At 38.2% G+C, this 21607-nt stretch overlaps 1 protein-coding gene across 16 annotated transcripts in view; it reads left to right on the top strand.

Moving 5' to 3' along the window:
• The window catches only part of LOC124176586, a 101834-nt gene extending 91478 nt beyond the window's left edge, over nt 1-10356 (top strand). For 15 of the 16 annotated variants that reach the window (XM_046558069.1, XM_046558079.1, XM_046558071.1 and 12 more), the window contains 3 exons: nt 5096-5208; nt 5613-5686; nt 9693-10356. In XM_046558069.1, the coding sequence (XP_046414025.1) occupies nt 5096-5208; nt 5613-5686; nt 9693-9778 (273 nt within the window). In that variant the 3' untranslated portion in view covers nt 9779-10356. The remainder of the gene's footprint in view (nt 1-5095; nt 5209-5612; nt 5687-9692) is intronic. The other variant, XR_006869415.1, reaches the window with a different exon arrangement.
• The last annotated feature ends 11251 nt before the right edge of the window (nt 10357-21607 follow it).

Here is a 21607-nt window from a genome sequence, read left to right on the forward strand (position 1 = left end):
GGTTTTTATCGTAAACTTATAAGTAAAAATGTGATTAAAAAAAAAAATTCCTTTCCCCATTTGTCAAAGCAAACTTCATACCGGTTCCCCGTAAATTTGTATTCAAGCATAGCGTGGGCCGTTAATCGTTCGCCTCTTCCACCCCTGCATAAGGCTGCAGCAAGGCACGCCGATGTAATTGAATTTTCGTTCGGGGCTCCTTATTTAATTACCATAAATCATATTACATCCAAATAATTCAACTGATCCCGGCTCCCCTCCCACTCGTTTTGCAGACGTCAATATCGTGGAATAACAAGGCTCGTTACGAACTGGCTCGTTCTAATGTCAACCAGACACGCCAACTGGTGAGGGCTGAACCAGTCCTTCAGAGAATCTGGCGGTCGAGATTCAGATATTAGAGAGTTTAGACTCACCGCAACTCCATCCATAATCCGATTAGAAATTTTAACGGGCCAGTCTGGTGTCCCAGCCCAGTACCCGATCCGGTTGAAATCAGAAGTGCCTTGTTAAGGCAGGATGATCAGGTTAATATCAGTCACGTATAAGTAGGGCATGCTTGATCTGGTCCTGAGCAGGCTCAGGTCAGGCAAACTCTACTACGGTACACCTGATCCAACCCTGATTAAACCTGGCGCATATATTGCAAGTACCGCGAGCAGCCGCCAGGTGTCGTGAAAGTTCTTGGCGTTCTCATTAAAACAGACTCGAATGAATAGTAACAAAGTGTGGCCATCCACTGGCAAAATCAATAAACCTGATCAACCGTTTCCCGATTCTGATCAGCTACCGCATTTATATGTTCTAATCGAATTCTGATCAACACCTGATCTGGGTCTGACCAACGTACTTGAATTCAGGTTAATCAGGCATTCCAGAACGTGTTACGTTACATTTCTGCTCAGGCCCCGATCAGACGGTAAGGCAAGCCTGATCATGGCCTTTTCTCTAAGCCTAATGAAAATCTCTACTTGGAAAAACTCTTTGATAGAAAAACTAAACTGAATAGAATTTCAGCTTTTGAATCGCGTGGATGTTACGGGTATGCGTATGCGGGTACTGACGGGAAATGAAATGGAATCAGTTTTTGAAAGTTCAAACATCTTCGTCTCGCATAGGAGATGGACGTGTGGGCGGTCTCAAAGAAATTCAAGTGAGCGCGGCTTGACGGATAGTTGCTTTTCAGGGGATCTTTGCTCGACGTAGAATGATGCCGGTCCGAGCCTCGGGATTCCCAGAACCACGGTCAGGTCCGACAATCCCAACTTGAACGTCAAGAGACTGCAAAGACGCGGTCGGCTGCCTTCTAGAGTTTCCTTTATTTTCAATCATACTATAGAATTCAACCTTTCACATTTTCCTCTCAAAGTTTACTAGTCGTACCCACTTTTCACATCACTCGCAATCAAAATTTAAACGTCTCCAGGCTTGTTGGTCATACGGAGTATGAACTACTCTTTGAATATCGAATGGCAGAGCAACTTGACTTTTATCTTTGAGAAATGTTATTTACATCGTAAAGTCGCATTCCGTTCAAAAGGACCTTCATTACAATTTCACTATTCAAATGAATAAAAATATGAAATAATTAACTCATGCGTCACGATGTTTAATGTATATTGCACATAATTCGGAATAAAACGAGATTCTCGGAGTCATACGTGCAGGGCTTATGCGAACTAGTTTTTGTATTTGCAGTGTGATTGAGTCAATAAACAATGACCTAATTTGCTAAATTCCGAAGGTTAATAGAATTAAATTGAGCTGATTCTTGAATTAATTGAGAATTGCGTCAGACAGAACGAATTGAAACGTCGTTCACTGATTTCTCATTTCGAAATTAAGATAAGTTACACGTGCGAGTAGCACGCACAACGTGACATCACGCTAGGCCAGACCCTTCAAACCTTGAAGTCACAATTTGTCATGCTACCAATCCTCCCACTCACTTGTGGCTATGACATCATTGGTGAATTTCAGTAGAAGGTTTATAATAATCATGCAAAAGTTATTACGACAAGATTTAATCCCGAAATATTTAGTGAAGGAAGGCAAAAAAAAATAAAAATTTCTGCAAAAAAATGCAATATATTTCAGTGGATTATTGTACTTCATATTAATTCTTCACATTAAGAGTTAACCAATTTCAAGTGAATGTGCAAGAAATAAAAAGATTTTTTTTTGAATATGCCTGTGGAAAAGAGGGAAAAAACTGATTCATTCTCCGTAAAAGATTTGAAGCGAGAATCTTCGGCTTAATACACGTTAAGTCTCTGCGGCTAAAATTGAGTTCTTGGTAAACGCAAATTTTCGTGGCTGAGTAAAGGCCGCGACATAATTGATAGGAAAACTCTTGATCTTCCAGAGCGAACCGAGCAATGAGTAGGCAGATTTCGAGTCTTTAGAAGCGGATAAGATTTTAGTACGACGTTTGGGGTTAGCAAGAGTCTGGCAGAAGTTCCGGTTGAACTTTGGTAAATTTAGCGTCAAAGTTTTATCCGTATCGGATAAACCCGTGCGGTGAACTTTCTCAAACATTCCTTAAACTATTTCGACGGTAAATTTCCCGCCAATATTGCTTATTAGCTGTATCGGACGCCGCGCTGGGCCCGCCTGACTATTTTGGAAAATTTGATTCCTCCTCCCTCGGCTCAGAGCTCGCGATAGTAACTTGGGATAAAATCCCTCCACACCCACTCACCGACCTACTACAGAATTAAACTTTTTTTTTTCCCGCATTTTTCGCCAACTCTGCGCACCGCTTCCATTATTATACATTCCCACGCGGAAAATTGCTTCCCTCGCTTATTCTTGCCGAGTCAATTAATTTTAAACGCCCCTGGATTCTCAAGAATTTATACCGATGAATGTCATCATCTCGAGTTAACAGTTTATTCGAAAGAAAATTCATTTTACCCATAACGCTTTTTCTACGTTATAGAAAATCATACTTCACGCCGATGTAATTTAACTTCCAATCTGGAATCAGCTTTCCGACAATACCGAATATCCAAGATCATAATCGGAAGTCGAATAGTATCCGACTCGAGATATACCAATCGAGGTGTGCAAATGCGCGAATATACAGATACATCTCGAGAAGAGAGAGGATGAGAGAGATTCGAGTAAAATCGCAAGCAGAGCTTGAAATTAATGATATCCTTAACTGGGTTCCAAGGTTCGTTTGATACTCTGACTTCCGTGCAGTAATGTAGAAAGTTTAAAAAGATCTAACGGCAGGATAAAGACGAAATAAAATGATGAACGAGATGAAAAAAAAAAATAAATAAATAAATAAAAATACATCAGGCAAAGTGCGTTACCGACGAAACCAGAAATTAATATTTCTCAGTATTTTGCTAATTGCTCCATCTCATTATTCCTTAATTTTTTCTCATTTCACTCAGTCTCTATTTGCGTGGGATTATTGCCGGCAGATTTCACGCTCGAGATTCACTGATCCGATATTTCATTTCGATAGCTTCGCTCTAGCAAATAAATAATCGCGTATCTATATAGTTGGGAAATATCCTCATGGCGTCGGAGCCCATAACCTAGTTTTGTACTCATTCAAATCGTAGCTTTTTAAGTCTCATACCACCAATATCGCATTCAATCATTATACATAACAAATAATATACTTGTTCAAGCAAACCGCACGCAAAAGAACTCGTTTTTCGAAGAGGGCATTTCTTTTTAGTGAAGTTTACCCTCATGGACTTTGAATCCAAATCTAATCGCGATGAGACGCGACATAATTGTTCCAGATTTATAACATCGTTAGTCAAGATTGAGTCAAAATCCAGAGAAGCCGCAGATATTTTGAAAAATTATTCTGAAATTCAAAACCATTATTATTTGTCGTTTAATTTTTTTGTTCTTCTTTCTCCCGATTGTGTTATCAAGCCATGACTTTGCTAAATTTAATTCGCGGTTAGTAATTTGAACGCAAGTTCTGCACAATTCTACTTCGGTAACAAAGTTTGAATCTTTGATTCATTTTTCTTTAGAATATTCTAAATCTGTAATTGAGTGCGGATGTTTTATTTCTACCCTCGAGTTGCTGGACTGTGAAATGTCTTTCGGTAAACTCTTGCCTATATTTTGACCGGTAAACTAATAACAGGAAAGTTTCGACCTCGGACAAACTTGTAAATTAAAGTCAGGGCTGAAGTAGAAACACAGCGAAAGTCTACCCGCCGTACTTTCCGCGCCTATGCGCAGTAAGTTATGTTCTGACTTATAACCTTCTGCTGCTCGACTGCGTAGGCGTCACGTTTGGACAGTTATAATTGACTTAATTAACACCATACACACTCGTAAATACACCCAGAGATGCTGATTAAACTTCCGGTGAGAAGGTACGAGAAGATAATTAGTACTACTTTCAACAGAAATAAAAACACGTAAGAACCGAAGAAGTTGAACACTTGCAGTTGTGAAAAACAGTGCGAGACATCATCGCGCACTTACAGACTGTCGAAAATGACTGGAAATTTTTTTCTCTCGAACCAACTCCTTTACGAAACTGATTTGAACTTGGTATGTTTACGTAAACTATGTGAAACACCTTTTTGTCCAGTTAACGAAAATCACAAAATGAAACAACTTTGAGTGAAGTTAAAAATCTCTACAAATTAGAATCACTTTCCAATATATATGCCCTACAGTAATACTAGCACACGGTACGAAATTGAAATGTTCGTTTAGCTCGAAGAGATAAGCACCGGGGACCAAGTTGATTTCAATTCGAATTGAAAACAGCGGAAATGTGGGGGAAATGAGCAGAACATTAATTTCCTGTATGCAGCTGACGGCTGCTAGGCCGAAAGGCGTTTTCACTTAAATTTTGGAATTTGAATGCATCGCTGCTACACGTGTAGTTGTAGTTGTCCAAGCTAGGTTAGTCCGTCATCTATGCATGGGGATCCATGGAGAAGGGAGTAGGAAAAAAATTGGTCACAATTTCGCCGTCTAACATTCCTTTCTATCGATATTATCAATTTCTGAAATTCATCAATCATCCCAAAACTACCCTACGCAATTCCTTCAATTTCTCTAATTTCTCTTTATCGCCATTTTCTGTATTTTTCAGGCACGCTCGGACTACGAGGCGCTGATACAACAGCACGGTTTGGTTTCGTCCGTGTCGGGTCTTCGTCTGGAAGTTGGACCGCATCACCTCACGGAGGGAAAAATAAACGTGAGGTAATATTCCAATCGGTTAAATCTGACCCTCGGAAATATAAAAATACGTTGCGGCGAGGGAAAATGAACTTTGTTTGCCAATTTATCGCACTGGGAAAAGTGGATGATAAATAATTATATCTGAAAATTGAAACTGTCTGATTTACCTTACCTCGTGATTGAAAATAACAGAGAACTTTTCGTACTGATATACAAAGTAAACCTGAATTATGACACAGTGAAATGCGCAGAAATGAACAGGTTCTTTTCCTTTGTGAAGTGTAGACAATTACTGCGCATCCCTCGGTAAATTTTCTAACAATGAATTAATTTTCCGCGGTACTCGAGCCTGTGATAAGGTAATATCTTGAAGCAAACTAACATTGATTTTTCTATCATCTCCTTTTTACTTCCCTGTTATAAAGGTGTGAGGCGACAGTGCAATCAAGTCGTCCAATCAAGGAGCCGCTGATTGATTATCGAAAGGCGCAAGTATTCGGTAAGTTTTAATGAAAAATTAAACCTACCGTTCAATAAAGAAACATATATTTGTATACTTCAATGAAACATTTACGACTTTCAAGATTTGTGGTAGATCCAAAAACGAACTTATTCCTCTTGATGGCAAAGTTATGCCGGACATATTTATACTCTATTTGATAAAGAAGTGGGGATAAAATTTTGATTTTAAAACGGATGCAAAGATCGTTTTTTTTTTTTTTTTTTTTTTTGGTTTTGTTTTGCTGAATGAGTACTTTGGCGAGTAATTTCGTAAGTACGTATCACTGATTCACAGTATATTGGTACAAGATGCAGCATTACTTGTTCAATGGTTGCGTAAACTTGACGTTGCTTTGACAGAAAAAAAAAATACCACCACCAGATAATCGAATAACGAATAAAAAAGTTCCACCGAACTTTGCTCTCAAAAAGATCGTTAGGATGCTACGGCTTGTTAAGTACCAATTTAGCAAAAAACGAACTTTGTTTCGGTATAAAAATAAAACGTAAAAAACAATCTCCACATAATCGAATTAGGAAGTAAAAAATCCTTCACAACTTTCCTCTCAGAATGGTCATGCAGTAATTACTGCTTGCCAAAAGTTCACTTTTACAGATGCAGAAGTCTTGAATATCGTTAAACATTTTTATGATCATAATTTGATCACATTTACCGTAAATTCATATGATTATCAGAGCAATATCGCGGAATGCATCCAGCCTATATCATTTTATCATTAACGTACACCGATGGAATGCACTTTATTCGCAGCTTATAAGGTGTATCTAAGCTTTGGCTGTGTATGTTTATGTATATATTGTTTATACGGGTTGTTCACAGCCCAGTGTGTACGTTATACAGTTTACGGCTTAATCAAAATCAAGAGACTCTAGTTGCACGGTGAAATTTATTCATGACATTTGGTTAAATTTATTCACGGCTCTGGAGCCGTCGGCGTATATACCAGCCGGTCTTTGCCCGAATGCGCTGATGTTCATAACGCTGGGCTAAATAAGTAGCTGAACCCACCCTGTCCCAAAAAGTTGCTATAATTACCCGCTCGTGTCAGTTTTTGAATCAGTAACTTCTGAATATTACTCCTTAAACTGATGCCGAAATTGTGAAATAGCCGTCACGCGCACTGGCTGCAATATCGATTGTTACGAGGGGGAATTAACTTGTTGAAATCGCCATTCACTTTGGAAAGAACTCACTTTAGAATCGCTTGAAATTAGTTGAAACGATAGAAGATGATAATGTAATTGCGTGAAATGACACCTGTATTCGCTTTGATAAAATCGCAAATCACTTTGGAAAACAGTCATCGTTTGATGTCACTTGAAATCACTTGAAATCGTATGAAATCGAATAAAAGTGCGTGATATGGCATGAAATTACACACGTATTCACTTATCGAACTCGCAAATCAGTTTACAGAACAGTCACTGCTTGAAATTACTTGAAACCACTTGAAATCATATGAAATCACTTGAAATCGTGTGAATTCGGTTGATATCGCATTGAATCGGACGTGCATTCACTTACTGAAATCGCAAATCACTTCGGAAAACAGTCATGACTCGATATCACTTAAAATCAGTTGGAACCGCTTGAAATTATTTGATATCGCATGAAATCGTGTGAAATCGCTTAATGTCACTTGAAATCATTGAAATCATTACAATCGCTTGTCACCCAATTTACGATAATTTGATTCCCCCCTCACTCTTTTATCGTTTTCTGAAATTTTCGTTTCCATCCTCCATGTCAACGTCAAATAATAATTATATTAAAAAAATCAGTGATAGATTATCTGAATCATCGCTGGCGGATCATGATAAAGTGTAACGGACGTTTGATTTCCTCTAATTGTTGTTACTATTGTTTGTAACGGCACTAGTAGGTACGACCGCGGGTGTGATTTACGAACAAATTCCGACCCTCCGTGACCATATTTCTCAATTCTAACTTGTTCTTTATTGCGCCAGTGAACTGTACGTACGCTTATAATAAGACAATCTGCCACTGGGTCTAATTTAAGAAGCAATTAGGCACAGCGTATACATTTACCATAGACAATACGATTGAAGAGAACCGCCGGCCGAGAATCGGAGCATACTGAAACGGGAGAACACCCTGCTCACCCAAGGGTTAATTAATGTTACAAATTCTCCGAGAAATTTCAATATGTCCACGTTACAGGCTAACTAGCTACGTATACTGTATTATCTGACTGTCTACACCCAGTGCTAGCGGCTATACTCATTCCCTCGATGCCAAAAAGAAGAAACAACTTTTTAACGTTACTTATACCCAACAAAACTGATTCAAATGCATTGCAACACAGAGTTTTTTTAATATTTCTTATTAGGTTTATAACAACGAATATATGTTGTAACAAAAGATTGTGGAATATCTCCATCAGCAGTACCTAGTTGAACAAATAGCTTCATTACATCTGGGAAAATTATAACGTCGTTGTTTTGTAACAGATTTGAAAATGAATAATGACTGCGTTTTTTGAGATTTGTTGAGACTCGATCGTCATTATTCGTTGTTCGTTTTTTTGTCTCTTCACTCGTCATCTGTTACGATTTGGTGACCACATTACTGTCGCGAATTATGCGATCAATGATTGTTAATGTTTCACAATCTAGCTTACAATTTGCGCGTAATCGATGATCTGCTCTTTTATTTGCATCAATAACGAAGGTATAGCTGAAACTGGGCCACTCATTAACTACAGAATGTAACACTGTGTTAATTTATATTAGTAAATCCGTGCATGAATTTTGAAACAGTACAGCCTAAATCTATTGATTATGCATGATTGTTTGAAAATAACGATACCAATTCTTTCGGTGAAATTGATATAATTTCGGGAAACTCGTCACTGTGAGAACAGCAATCATTGAGAAAATCTTTATTGAATACCTTTTCTGTCTGCTTTCATAATTTCAGTATTGTTTATTTTTGCATTTTCAAAGAATTTTTCATAGCTTACAAATATTATAATTTGACAAATCCTGAATTACGTACGACTATCTTGTAATGAAATAAACGATTAGTAACGATTGTTAGAAAACGAACCTCATTCGTGTCGAACAAGTTCACGAGTCATTGATCTTTCCACTGAATCATTTTTCCATTTTTCTGTTCATTTTTCCTCTGTTATCCTCATTGGGGCGACAAATAAACTGATGATTTTATACAAACGCTAGATCGCCTGATTCGCAGGACAACGATTTGGAGACCTTTAAACATCATTTTTATAATTCCATCTTGGGCGAATCATAGCGTTCCCATCACAAAATGAAAATGAAATTGGAATGATATTTGACGCTGTAATTGTTCGGGCGTATACATCACGAGTCCTTGCAGAAAAACATAAATCGTCTCCATTCTGCCAGGATGAATCTGATGGGGAAGCTGCGAAGCATTCTCATTGGGTACAAATGTGTTCAACGTTTCCGCATCTTCGTCTCCCAGCTATGTGGCTGCGCTCACGTACACGTAACGAACTTTCATTCCACTTTTCACCCATTATATTGGCCTCTCCTCGTCCACACAAAGATCTCCCATTGTTCCGAATTACCTCGAAAAGTTGAACAGCAATACCATTCGAGGCTCCCCATCCTTCATTCGGACCGTTGGAGAGGCCCAACAGCTTTTGTATAAATAATTCTTCGAATTCACCACTGTATACAAAATTTTCTTTTCTTTTCCATTTTTCTCTTGGTATTTATATTTTCTCAGTTCATTTATTCCGAGATGAGAGAATCGTCTATTCAAAGCAGGGAATAAATTTGTTTGCAATTACTTGGAAACGAGTTGTTGGAATGCGATTACGTATTGTCTACTCAAACCTCGTCTAATCCGATCAAATTTCAAGTCGACTTCTCATAAAACTTGTTTTATACGGGTGTTGTCAGTTTCTGAATAAAAACACGTTCGGCAGAATGGAAATGTTTGTATAAATCGAATACGTTATTTTATTTTACAGTTCAGGGCAGCGCGTATCTCCCGAGGCCATGCTTGATGTTGCTGGTTGGATTTTTGACGGTCACTCGGCTACTTGCGCTTTCGTAAATTCGGAATGCGAGTACGGTGAGGAAGAACATGAAGAAGAAAAAATTCGTGACTAAAGACAATCAGAGCAGCTGCGAAAAATCAAAGTGGATAATCATAGAGCTGCGGTCAGGTTAATATATCAATAATTATATGTATATGTATATATATATATATAAAACATATATATACGAAGTGTACAGAAAGTACGTGTGCAATGTGGATAGTTGAATCGTCATATCAGTTTTGTAATTAATTATAGTTAACGGTATTCCTGTTCGATCTAAACGAAGAGTAAACGTCGTGCTTTTCCTGAATTATACGGGGCTTGACTTGGAAAATTTCTACCATGAATCCGGTAGGATAATTCATCCGAATTTGTTCAAATACTTCCGTAAAACGTGTTTTGTATTGTTGTAGGTTATAATCTTATAACCGGACTGAACATGATAAAGCTTTTTGACAAAACAAAGCTGTGAAATACAGATAAGGAAATAAGTGGACGAATTGTGATGATTTTTTATGTCTTGAAATTTTTGTCACAACAATGCTTGAAAAAAACGACAGACACTGTAAAAAAAGAAATTGTACTAATAATACTTTGGTTGATCGTCTTACATGGCTTTGTGATATATCTGCGCTAGATATTTAATGAAATAAACATATCTTCGAAATCATGTATACCGCGAATGAAACCAATTGTGTGTATGTATATACATGTATATTCTGTAGTGATATTATTGAGGGTGGAATCAGCGCACACGTACTGCATAGATAAATAAATAAATATATCACATATGTAATATTCATAAGCGAGGAGAATAATCTGCGACACATGCTAACCGTAAAACGCTGTACAACGTTAAGCCTAAAACAAGCTCTGTACCTACTCACAGGATGTAAGAATAGGGGATTTTTTTTTTTTTTTTTTTTTTAGGAGCCCCGAGCATCGAAAAAGCGCCTTTGCTTTCTTTTTTTGCGTGACGATTTCACCTTAAGCCTGAAAATATGAATGTCGTGGATTTAGTATTTGTTGAATCGTTGATACAAGCCACCGAAAGAGACAATGTTGAAAAAGATTGTATGTTGTGTTACGTCCATCCACGCTTGTGATACACGCTATCTTTTCGAGCACCTGTGAAGAAAAGTTTCATTCGAAAAGCAACAAAGATACCACTAACAGCGCGTTAATTTAGGGTCAGATATGTTACGCTCAATGACGCAGTGCGTAAAATTGAGTTGATCGAAAGTGCGAATAAGCACGAAGAGTGGGCGCTAGTGTGTAAAATTGAGCATGTCGATGGTGCGCATGCGCCAACGTCGTTTTACCGCGCTGTTCAGAAACGGGATACTTTACGCACGCTCCACGGGCTGCGAAAATAAAAATTTCCTAGCAGGTGTTGAAAAATCATATACAGACACGTCTCGAGAACAAAGTTGTACTTGTATTTGACGTACTGCGGACAGATAATGCGAACAACAAAACAGAGATGACGGGACCTCTTGAGAAGAAAGCTTTTCTAAGAAATTCATTTCATCAAAGGCAAAAGCGTTATATTGATATGATAATAGAATGAAACGTAATTAGAAATAGATACATAACGAATGAAACAAACTAACGAATAACTCTGATCGCCCATTGGTTCTCATTCCGAAAGAGCTGCAGCTATACACCATAGACACGCATATTTATGTATACCTATCCCTGCGTTAAAGTAGTTAGATCCTTCAATAAATATGGAATTGTACATGTATATATATATGATATGTATGGTGCATATAATATACATATATGTATGCAATATATACTTATGTGTACGGCCTAATGTATATAATTCGCAAGTTTAGTAATAAATCAATATTTCATTACAGCTGCAATGTTCGCACATCAATTGACCTAACTTCACCCGAATCCGAACAATATTCAGTCAGCAGGACGATAGTCAAAGGCGGTATCAATATTTCAAGGTAACTGCTAAATAAAGACGTTTTTTTTCGATTTTTCAGATATTCCGCAGGATTGATTTTACGTTCGTAACTTTCAAAAGCAGAATCTTGACTGTTTTGAAAATCATGGGAATATGTAATTAGACGATAAAATAAGAAATTAAAAATTACTTTCCTCCAACAGAGAACCCCGAGTGTATTTTGAAATGGTCTAATTTCAATCAAGACACTTCTCATTCTTTCGTATTATTTAAAAAAAAATAAAAAATTATGCCGCAGCCAATTTCACGATATTAAAAGACATCGGAAACCAGCGAGTGAACAAACCGATGAATTAGTACAAGTTGTCGTGAATGGGATCAGCGATTTTCAATAACGTCGACCAGCGTGCATATCTCGTCGTTCAAAGTCATTAGGCATAAATCAATAATGCCCACTCGGGTAGAATCACGAGACGCTGAATATCTTCGGAAATGAACGATTGGCAGGAGATAAAGTTAAATGAATAATTGGTGGATCCCTAATATTTGCGTACCAGGCAGCGCTTCGACGTTGTATAAATCCGAGAGCCCAGCGTTACCTTGTCGGTAAGGAAGATATCCGATACTTCTTATCGGCTGGAAAGAATTTCATTTCCACTGTATCAGAAATCGGCTGGAAAGTTCCAATCCGTGATAGGTTTTTTTTGCCGTTTTTAATGTTTCAGGGAAGTCCCATGAACGTATTCAGTCTCTTGACGTCTTCGATGGAATAGAAGAAGTCGGAGTTTGAACGGAAGAACAAAACTGGCCGGTCCACAATTCGACGTAATAATTTTATCTTGGCAACTGATCACCACCAGTCGGGCTTCTGTTCTTAATTCCTGCGGTATCCGTCACGCGAGGGGTTCACAGTAATTCAATTAATTTCATGAATTATGAAACTTATAGGGGTTGCGTGACACTGATTTAAGCAAATACGAACCTGATGCAAGCTCTGAATTATTGATTGCAACAACTCGACTAAAAATAACATCAGCACACGTTATGATATTCGGGCTCCAACCGCTGAGTTTAGATTAAAAAAAAACCCCGCGGCAAAAACATTCCCCGCTTATAATTGGTTATCTCGTTCCTCAAAATGTTTTTAGAAATACAAGCACTGTGCGTATCACATGATTTGAAATTCGTTGATTCGCCTCTCTGTGACATATTTTCGGTAATTAGAAAACCACGACCAAAATTAAAATATTACGTAAAGTTTGTAGATCCACGTATTTTGATACCTGAAGCGAGGCAGAAATGGTGCACTTTTGCAACACTCGTCCCTTAGATCGGCCCATAAAACGCTAAAATGGTCATCACAAGATATGAATACAGAAGGCTCACGAAGAGGGACGAAAGATTTTGCAAAATCACTCGTGCCAAAGTGTTGAAATAAGATTTACTCGTAAGTCGTCAATGGAGCGATGTCTGTAATCCTTTTGCTTTCTTACTGAAAATTAGAAAATATGAAAAACGTGTCGATTCATCAAAAAAGCCAACTGCGTTGGGTCCCAAGTTGTTTTATTAATAGTAAAATAAAATTTTACCCTACGTCAATTTTCGGGTAAACAGTTTTTGGACTCAAGAATCGCAAAAATTAGGTATTTACAGTTTCCAATTGCCAGATAAAAAACAAAATGTGACGATGTCGACTCTAAAATTAAAAGCTTTTGGTCCTATAAATTTCGAAATTAGTGAGGCGGATTAAGGCTTCTAGCAATACAAAGCTCTAAGCAATATAAAGGACCTTTGATATTTGTTTGTACGGTAGTTTTGAATTTTTAGGATCTCAATTGGTGGCAAAAGGTCTCTGTAAATAGGTTCGGTGGCTAAAGGTTTGTCAGCCTGAAAAACTTTGACAATTAATTGTAAATACTGAGATTGAAGGATTGTGAATATGCCTAAATCAACTATTCAAGACTCTATCTTTGATGGAAAAATTTTATAGTAACGGTAACTAAAATTATAGTTACGGTTACCAGAGAAACATGGTAAATAAGTAACAGGTTTGCCATTTTGGTGCTCCGAAGTATGCAAGCATAGTAACTGTTACCGCGTGATATGCGTACTATCTGTTACTATAGTCACATAGTAGCCACTCCGCGTCACATTGTGGCGGTCACAATATCGACATTATTCCCGGAACTTCGCACATAGTCTTGGCAACTACATGTTGCGAATGTATAAAATCTGCCGAGATTCCGTATCACGGTAACGACCAATAAATTAGGAAAGAACGTAACTAGTCCATGATATAAAACTTGGCTGACTCACGAAGTCCCACAAGCGTAAACGCCTTTATAAATTCTCAGTTAACGATTCAGAGATTACGTACTATAATATTGATGATACACGAATTTCAGTTTATTTTTATTATTCCGGTTAGCCTTTAATTTTCCTCATTTGTGTGTCATTCACATAAAATAAAATAATTATGTTCAGCTACTCGATTCGTTTAAAGAGAGGCCGTTGCCCGCGAGAGTAGGCCGAACGAATGGTATATAGTAGAAAAAAGGGTTCAGAACCGAGTAGGTAATCGTAAACACGACCTGACCTATGTAATCAGCGCCACGTTCGGCTAACCGGATGAGCCGACAATATCTGCTCAGTATTGCTCCGAACGGCGCGCCAGCAAGTAGTAAGTGCTGAAGGAAAATTTGTCTAGGCATAAATACGCGGTCAGTGTGGCATTGCGGGAGTGAACGGCTGTCGGCGTGTCGATCGTAACGACTTGCACGATGAAATTAATTTGTTGCTAACCATGAGACGAGGGCGAGTCTGTGCGGAGTACGGGATTCGCGGGCTGGCCTCCTGGGGACCCGATACGAGGGGTTACGCCAGGGTGGTTGACACACGGATGGAAATTGCAGTCCGCGAATCGGTAGTGGAAGCGAAAATTATTGGCGCGGGTTGCCCTTCACGAATGGGTCTCGCAACCGCGAGGAGATTCTCGTGATGGTTGACGTGCTGGGAAACCAGCATGGGTATGAGAACCGAGACCGCGGGATAAGTAACGGTAGTGACCGATTATGTTCGGGATAAACTTGTGCCAATATCATTTACCGACACGCCGCATAGACTTCGCCAGTTAGATTTCACAATCGGCAAAGTTAACAAAGGGAGAACGTGTGAGATTGGTAAGTGATGTCGTTTTCATTAGATTGTTACTACTACTTGGAGTATTTTAATGTGCAATAAACACAGATAAATTCACTTCACCCTTAATTGAATGCTTGAAGTTATTAAGCTATTAGCGAGATCTGTTCTCCACATTGTTGTCCTGAGTCTATTAGTATATCGACGGTTGAATCCAGGCCCGTCGTTAAGACGTACCTAAAACAAAAAAATTAACATTTATTCCAAATTTTACATTACGGAGCTTTCATAAATTACGCAACGCGGTCGCCGGAGGGAGGGGGTCAAGAAATTCGTTACGCTTTAATTGTTACACTAGGGAAGGGGGTGGCTTGATATCGTTGTTGCGTAACGATATTTTCTCGTTGAACAATTCATTTATCTCTTATCAATAATTAGCTTCAAACTCTTCCGATAAACGGGGCTCATTGACGGAATGTGTTATGTCACATTGGGAGGGGGTGGGGTTCAAAAATTCAAATTTTTGCGTTACGTAATTTATGGAAGCCCCCTTAAACAAAGTTGATAAAATTCCAAAGTAACATTGCGTAACTTGGCATAGTATCTATTACTATGTGCCAATAGTAATGATTACTGTGTTGGACAGTGAAGGTAATTATGTGGTTGCATAGTATCCGTTACTATACAAATGGTACTGTTACTACATTTTCATGAATTGGACACTATAATCCATAATTACACCTTATTCACTTGCACGTACTATCGATTACTATGTCAAAATAGTAAGCGTTTCTACAAAATTTTATCAGTGTTGATGCGACGATCAGATAGAAAGCGATGGATATTTGTGGTCGTTTAAAGAATGTCGAAGTCTCAGTCAAAACATAGACAAACCTCTAATTTTTATCCCATTGGACGGGCCTCCGTTGTTTCAGTTACTATTATAGTTTATATAGTATATAGTTTTCGAACTATTTATATTATACAGATTGTAATGTGGATTGCGCTAGCATAGATGACAATGATGAAAAAGGTGAGACGCAAATTAGACTATTTCTCTGAATTCTTCGGTTTATTATTGTTCCTTTTTTTTATTGATTTATTATATTGATCAGGCAATTATACAAAGTAAATTCTATAAACTCCAGACGGAATTCTTGTTCTGATGACATGATTTTCATAAACATTGGAAAATTGACGATTTTCACGCAAAATGAGAATATTCGCTTTTGTCTTGGTATGCGAATGTTTTATGACATGGTTCCCAATCAGGTTGAAATTGAAAAAGAATAATACCTACTTCGTCGATTTAGATGTAAGACATTGAATTCCATCATCGACAGGTCTAAGAACTCCACGAAATACGAAAATATAATGCAACTACATTGATTCAAATAAAAAATCAACAGGCCTCCTCTAATACTATTTGTGATTGTGATGAATCAATATATTTTGATTGAATGCATAATTGATGAAAATACTGGATAAACATATATGTGTTTTTTTTTCGAATTTATAGTTGCGTATCAATAATCAGTTTGGCAACTGTTTCGAACATTTCCTAATACGCTTACTAAATATTCGTCTCGTGGAGTAAATTCTTACACCTTTCAAGCATTCGGAAATTTTACTGAAATTCAAAAATCTTTCAGAAAAAATACTCCAGAGAAGTTCAGATTATTTCAAGAACCTTGTGAAGAAACTTTCGCTGATTTGTATTCATAATCATTATTCTACCGTCAGAATTTGGCACATTCCTGTTAATCCATTTCTATTTCACTTAAATTTTCACTGACATGTCCCATGGAATTTCTGCGAATAACCGAAAGTGTACCAACCAAAAAAACAAAAAATAAGGCACATTATAGAAGGCTATTATACCGGGCGTATTTTTTACGTAATTTTTTTCATCTAATCGCATTATGACAAACCTTATTCCAAGAAACTCTTTTGAAATATTACCACGAAACTATCTGACAAACATCAGAAGCCGTTTAGGATTTGACAGTATTACAGAACTGGTTTAAAATCTGCGAACTGACTCTAGCTTCCCATCATCGATTCAGAAGTGATGTAATTATCTAGTTTGTACTGATTGTAGAATAATTAAAAGCAATATTTGAATCAGCGGCGGCTGATATCCGGTTGAATAAAATAGAACATGTCGGATGAAACAGCATAGAGGATGCAGCGGGAAGTAAAATAAAAACGGTAAATCCTAGAATGACAAACTTATGCGCGTGGGTGTAAAGGAGGGTGACTTCATCCGGGTGAATGTATCCTGGTTTGCCTATAGATCAACTAGGAGAGACGCATGGTATATTGGAAAGTCAGCGAATTCTGAATCCTCTTATACGACCTATTCCCTCCTTCGGTTGTCCACTGCTCAACCAGTGATTCTTCTCTAGTCCACTGTCGAGGGTTGTTAGGAAGCGGTGCGGCTAGAGATAACGGGCGGCAAGGTTTCTTCGTTGGTATCCAGCGCCGTGATATGCCAGATTTTATGCCTGTGGTGTGATTGAGGTTTAATATACGATTAGTTTGGCTCTGTACGTAATCGTCTCTTTCAATTAGTTAATTAATCTGGTTGTTCGTCTCAACGATTATTGAGTTAAGCAGGATTTTCAGGGGCTTGACTGAAATTCCTCCTTTGAAAATTTCCGAAAGCGACTAATTCCGAATTATTTGGTAGCGAAGCTTGACGTGAAGAAATCAAAGTTTTACGAAATATCAAAAGACTTCTTTCCAAAACTTACTCAAATTTGGAGTTCAGTAATGAATTCAGCATAACTAAAGAAATCCCAATTCTCGTCAATTAACACAGAATTTCATAAAAGCTCCCATAAATCCCAAAGAAACCACAAATTGTGCGTCTAATTTAGTTAACGTGCTTGTTTGTTGTTAAAATTTTTTTGCATCAAGGAACATTTCACGCTCTCAGTAAATTGGGCCCAGCAATTCTATCGCTGTAGTTAAGCTGCTGCTCGTAATACTAACAATAAGTTATCAGCGATAATTATGCCTGTGGGCATCACGCAGGTCCAATGAGACATCAGTGAAGAAGTTATAGGACGGTTTGTCACCTTGGTTCGCGGCATCCTTGAGTTGATAGCAAAAGTGCAATATCAAGCCGCCGCCTGGCGTTATACGACTTGTTAGAAAGCAATCCAGCCCGGTTTGCCGGACAGAGACATTGCAATCTCACGGGTTCTTGCGCCTAAACGGATTTCCGAGGCTCGACTGAGTACTCGGGCATTCCGCGCATCGTATCTCATGCAGCATTCTACGATTAGCTATGCTGCGTCAAGTGTACAGGATGGATATTCTCTGATCGTTAACGTGCCGCAAGGCATCGAGGCGATGGGATAGTTGTGGCAGCTACGTGTGAGAGGAGTTGGAACAGAGGTGGGAAAAATGAAAACTTCAGCAAAATTTTCATTCATACTTTATCGGTCCATTTGTTTCTTGTTTCCACTGGTCGTTTGATAACGGCATCTATTTCATAGCGTGTTTTCAGAGTCTTGAATGGTTGAAAAGAAAAAATGAGAAAGTTTCTCATCGTCTTTCGAGTTGATAAAAAAAAAAAAACAAAAAGAAATTTGGATCCCAAATCATTTGTAAGAAATAAGTAGAAATAAAATGATACTATTTTCGGTCTGCGGATAATTTGAGCAAGTAGTATTTGAATTCGATTTTAAATGTAGCGATAAGTCAACGTGTAATTAATTCAAAATATATAAGAATCCAAAGAATACTACACACGTCATTAATATTGTTGAAGTTTTTGACGAAAAAGAAAAGTGTAGCACTCAACAACAGTTTAGTAACATATTGCGAAGATTAATTCCATAACATAATATCGTGCTTCGGTACAGGTAATGAATTAAAGTCAACGTCTGCTATTGGGTCGTTCTCCGAATTCTTCAAATACTATTTTCCCTCACCCCCGCAAATTTGATTCTAATTTTTGTGTAAATAGTATACATCACAAAGTACAGTTCGTGTTTTTTCAAAATTTGATGGTTCTTCATTTCGTCAAAACAGTGACACTAATTTTTCGGATAATCGAAATCCTGCGATTCTTCCAATTTTCAGTAAATTGGATTTGAAAAGTACATTTCGATTATTCAAAACATCGGTACTATGATTCTGTTAAATGGAAGCGTTCGGGTGAACAGAAAGTGGTGAGGGTTTGGACCAAGGGGACCGGATCGGAGCCACGAGAACCTAGCTATCGACTTGTGTTTACCTGAAAAGTCTAACTACGAAGTCCAGTTCCGGAACGCTGCCTTGCTATATTATATAAAAGCCAGTTGCCTTCGCTAGAGTTCAGTTCAAGATCGTCTCTAGACGAGATCACATCTGACGAGCGATCAAGTACGATTGTCAGTAGTGTTGTGTCGAATTATCATTAATAATCAAATCGGTGGGGGTGAGGTACAAAAGGGTTCTGATAATTCGAAAAATGACCCCATTACAGAAAACATCAATATTGTATAGACTGACATGATATTCTTGACGGTGTCTGTATAATGTGCACCAGATACGTTCGTAAATATTCAACACCCTGAATATATTATTAATCTACTGGCCATAAATGTAAAATATTGTGTAAGAAGGGCGGAAAGTAAGCGATTTCCGACAAGTGTGAAGTTTGCAGCATAAGCCAAGCTGTAAACAGCACAACAGACTCTTTTCTTCCTACACCGGTAAAGGAAAGTTCGATTTAAAAAACAAACGAACCTAATACAATTATTTGTAATAAGTAAATTAAGGGCGATCATGAGGTCCAGAAGCATAGACAGTTTCATGAAACCTAATCTAAACGTGCAAACTTCGGAATAAACTCAGCCGAATGATGTCACTGGTGCTGCGTAAAATTAAATTATCGGAAAGCACGCATGTGCCAAGAAAGCCCTAGTGTGGAAAATGAAAATTTCCAGTAAGCGCATGCGCAAGCGTCGTCTTACCGCACTGTTCAGAAATAGGCAATTTACTACTTAGAAAATTCCAACTTTCCGAACATGTGCTACAAAAATGTTTTTTCATAGTTTTTCACACAAATAACTGATTTGGTCAAACACAAACGAACAAAAGTCCGTTACAACTAGTCAAAGTTTTGATTCCTGTTTTCCGTCTGAAGCTGACATATTTTTTAAACAGGCATCTCGCAGTTTGCAGCTGTATCAATGTAAGTAATGTACTGAACTAAATCTGTCTGAAAATTAACTGTAATCATGATCGTCTAAACTTTGAGCGAATTTTACTTTCCATCGGCAGTCGCCTCGCAATGCAGAAATTAGCCGAAGCTTGTGGGCGTGCCAATGTTCGGTTTTTGCAAAAAGATGTGGCGGTTAGCAGTTGAACAGTTATAGTGATGGCGCAGCTTGGAGCGATTAATGGTAATGAGGAGGAAAACGGGGCAACGCCATTTGAATATATGCATATTCCGATCGCGAGCGAAGCAAACCATTCGAAAAGTACAGTGTGGGAAATGTACCAATTTATACCCACCATTCGCATGGGTATCTCTGCTAGATATTGATAGTTCCCTGCGGTCTTGATTTCCCTCCAGTTTGTTTTCCCGTTTCAATCTTTACCTCGCGTGAAAAAAGTTCTATTTAATACGAACGCTTGCATGGTTGGCTCCAGAGACTCGATGCTTGTTTTATTTCGAAAATATGTGTAACCCAACTTATGAAAGATGCAGCGAAAGAACGCCTCGATGAACAAGGATTTACTCCAGGTTCCGCTAGCACTCGGGAATGGAGATTCTGAATCGTACCGGCGCAGAAGTGACTGTCTGATTTCCCAGAGCAATTTTGCCAAAAACTTGTGCAGTTAACCTCTGGAATGTTTTGGATACGTGCTTCGAGTGCGCAAATTCTGCGCCATGCTTGTTTGACGATTCACAGCATTTCCTACGCTCTTCAATGCCGGTGCGTCATTCCAATGTACGAATTTTAATGTACTTGGTTATTTTGCGAGAGATAAACGAGTGCGGAAAGAGGTGAGGTAAAATATCGCGAAGAAAAACGGCGATTGCGAAAAGAAAGGTGGAATTTGAGTTCGACCGAAACGTCACGTAGCGTGTTGTAAAATTGGAACAACTTAACCCTCGATAAAATAATGATCGAATGATTAAATACGGAGATTTAACGAGACACTCGCTAAACGCGTTTATTAATTTGATGAATATTCGCACGAATTACCCTCGGGCTGGCTCGAATTTGCGAGATCGATCGAACAAATTAACGGAGAATGGATATACTACCTCGGTACATACGCTTAATTTAATCTGTCTCACACATACTGCAGGGACTCACGCTGTTGGACACAATTAGTACGAATTAATTTATCATTTGCTACTCGGTTTTATTTAGGATACGTAGCTATTCGATATCCACACAATATTCTTCGGCTGATTGTCAACGGTTTATACGTTCATCACAATCATACGAAAGTTTTCAAACCACGAATACAAAACAAAGGTCCGCATATGCCATCACTAGGAAACGTAGGAAGCATAAACTGAAAAACTTGATATTGATTGGTGGAAGGAAATGCGAGAAAAATATGTATGAGGAAGATTATACTGTAAAGTGTGAGGGATGGAAAAGTCCAGTCTTGGAGTTGGTTGATTTCTAGGTAGACTTTGGATACGTCGTGTTACGGGTTTCGAGGTTGGATTTTGCGTCTGATCCCGCATCTCAAAAAGAATCTAGGTACGCATGCCATAAATGAAGTAACTCTCAAATTTCTATATTCGAATCTTGACAGGACG

Source organism: Neodiprion fabricii, chromosome 2 (assembly GCF_021155785.1).
Source record: "Neodiprion fabricii isolate iyNeoFabr1 chromosome 2, iyNeoFabr1.1, whole genome shotgun sequence".
NCBI lineage: Eukaryota > Metazoa > Arthropoda > Insecta > Hymenoptera > Diprionidae > Neodiprion > Neodiprion fabricii.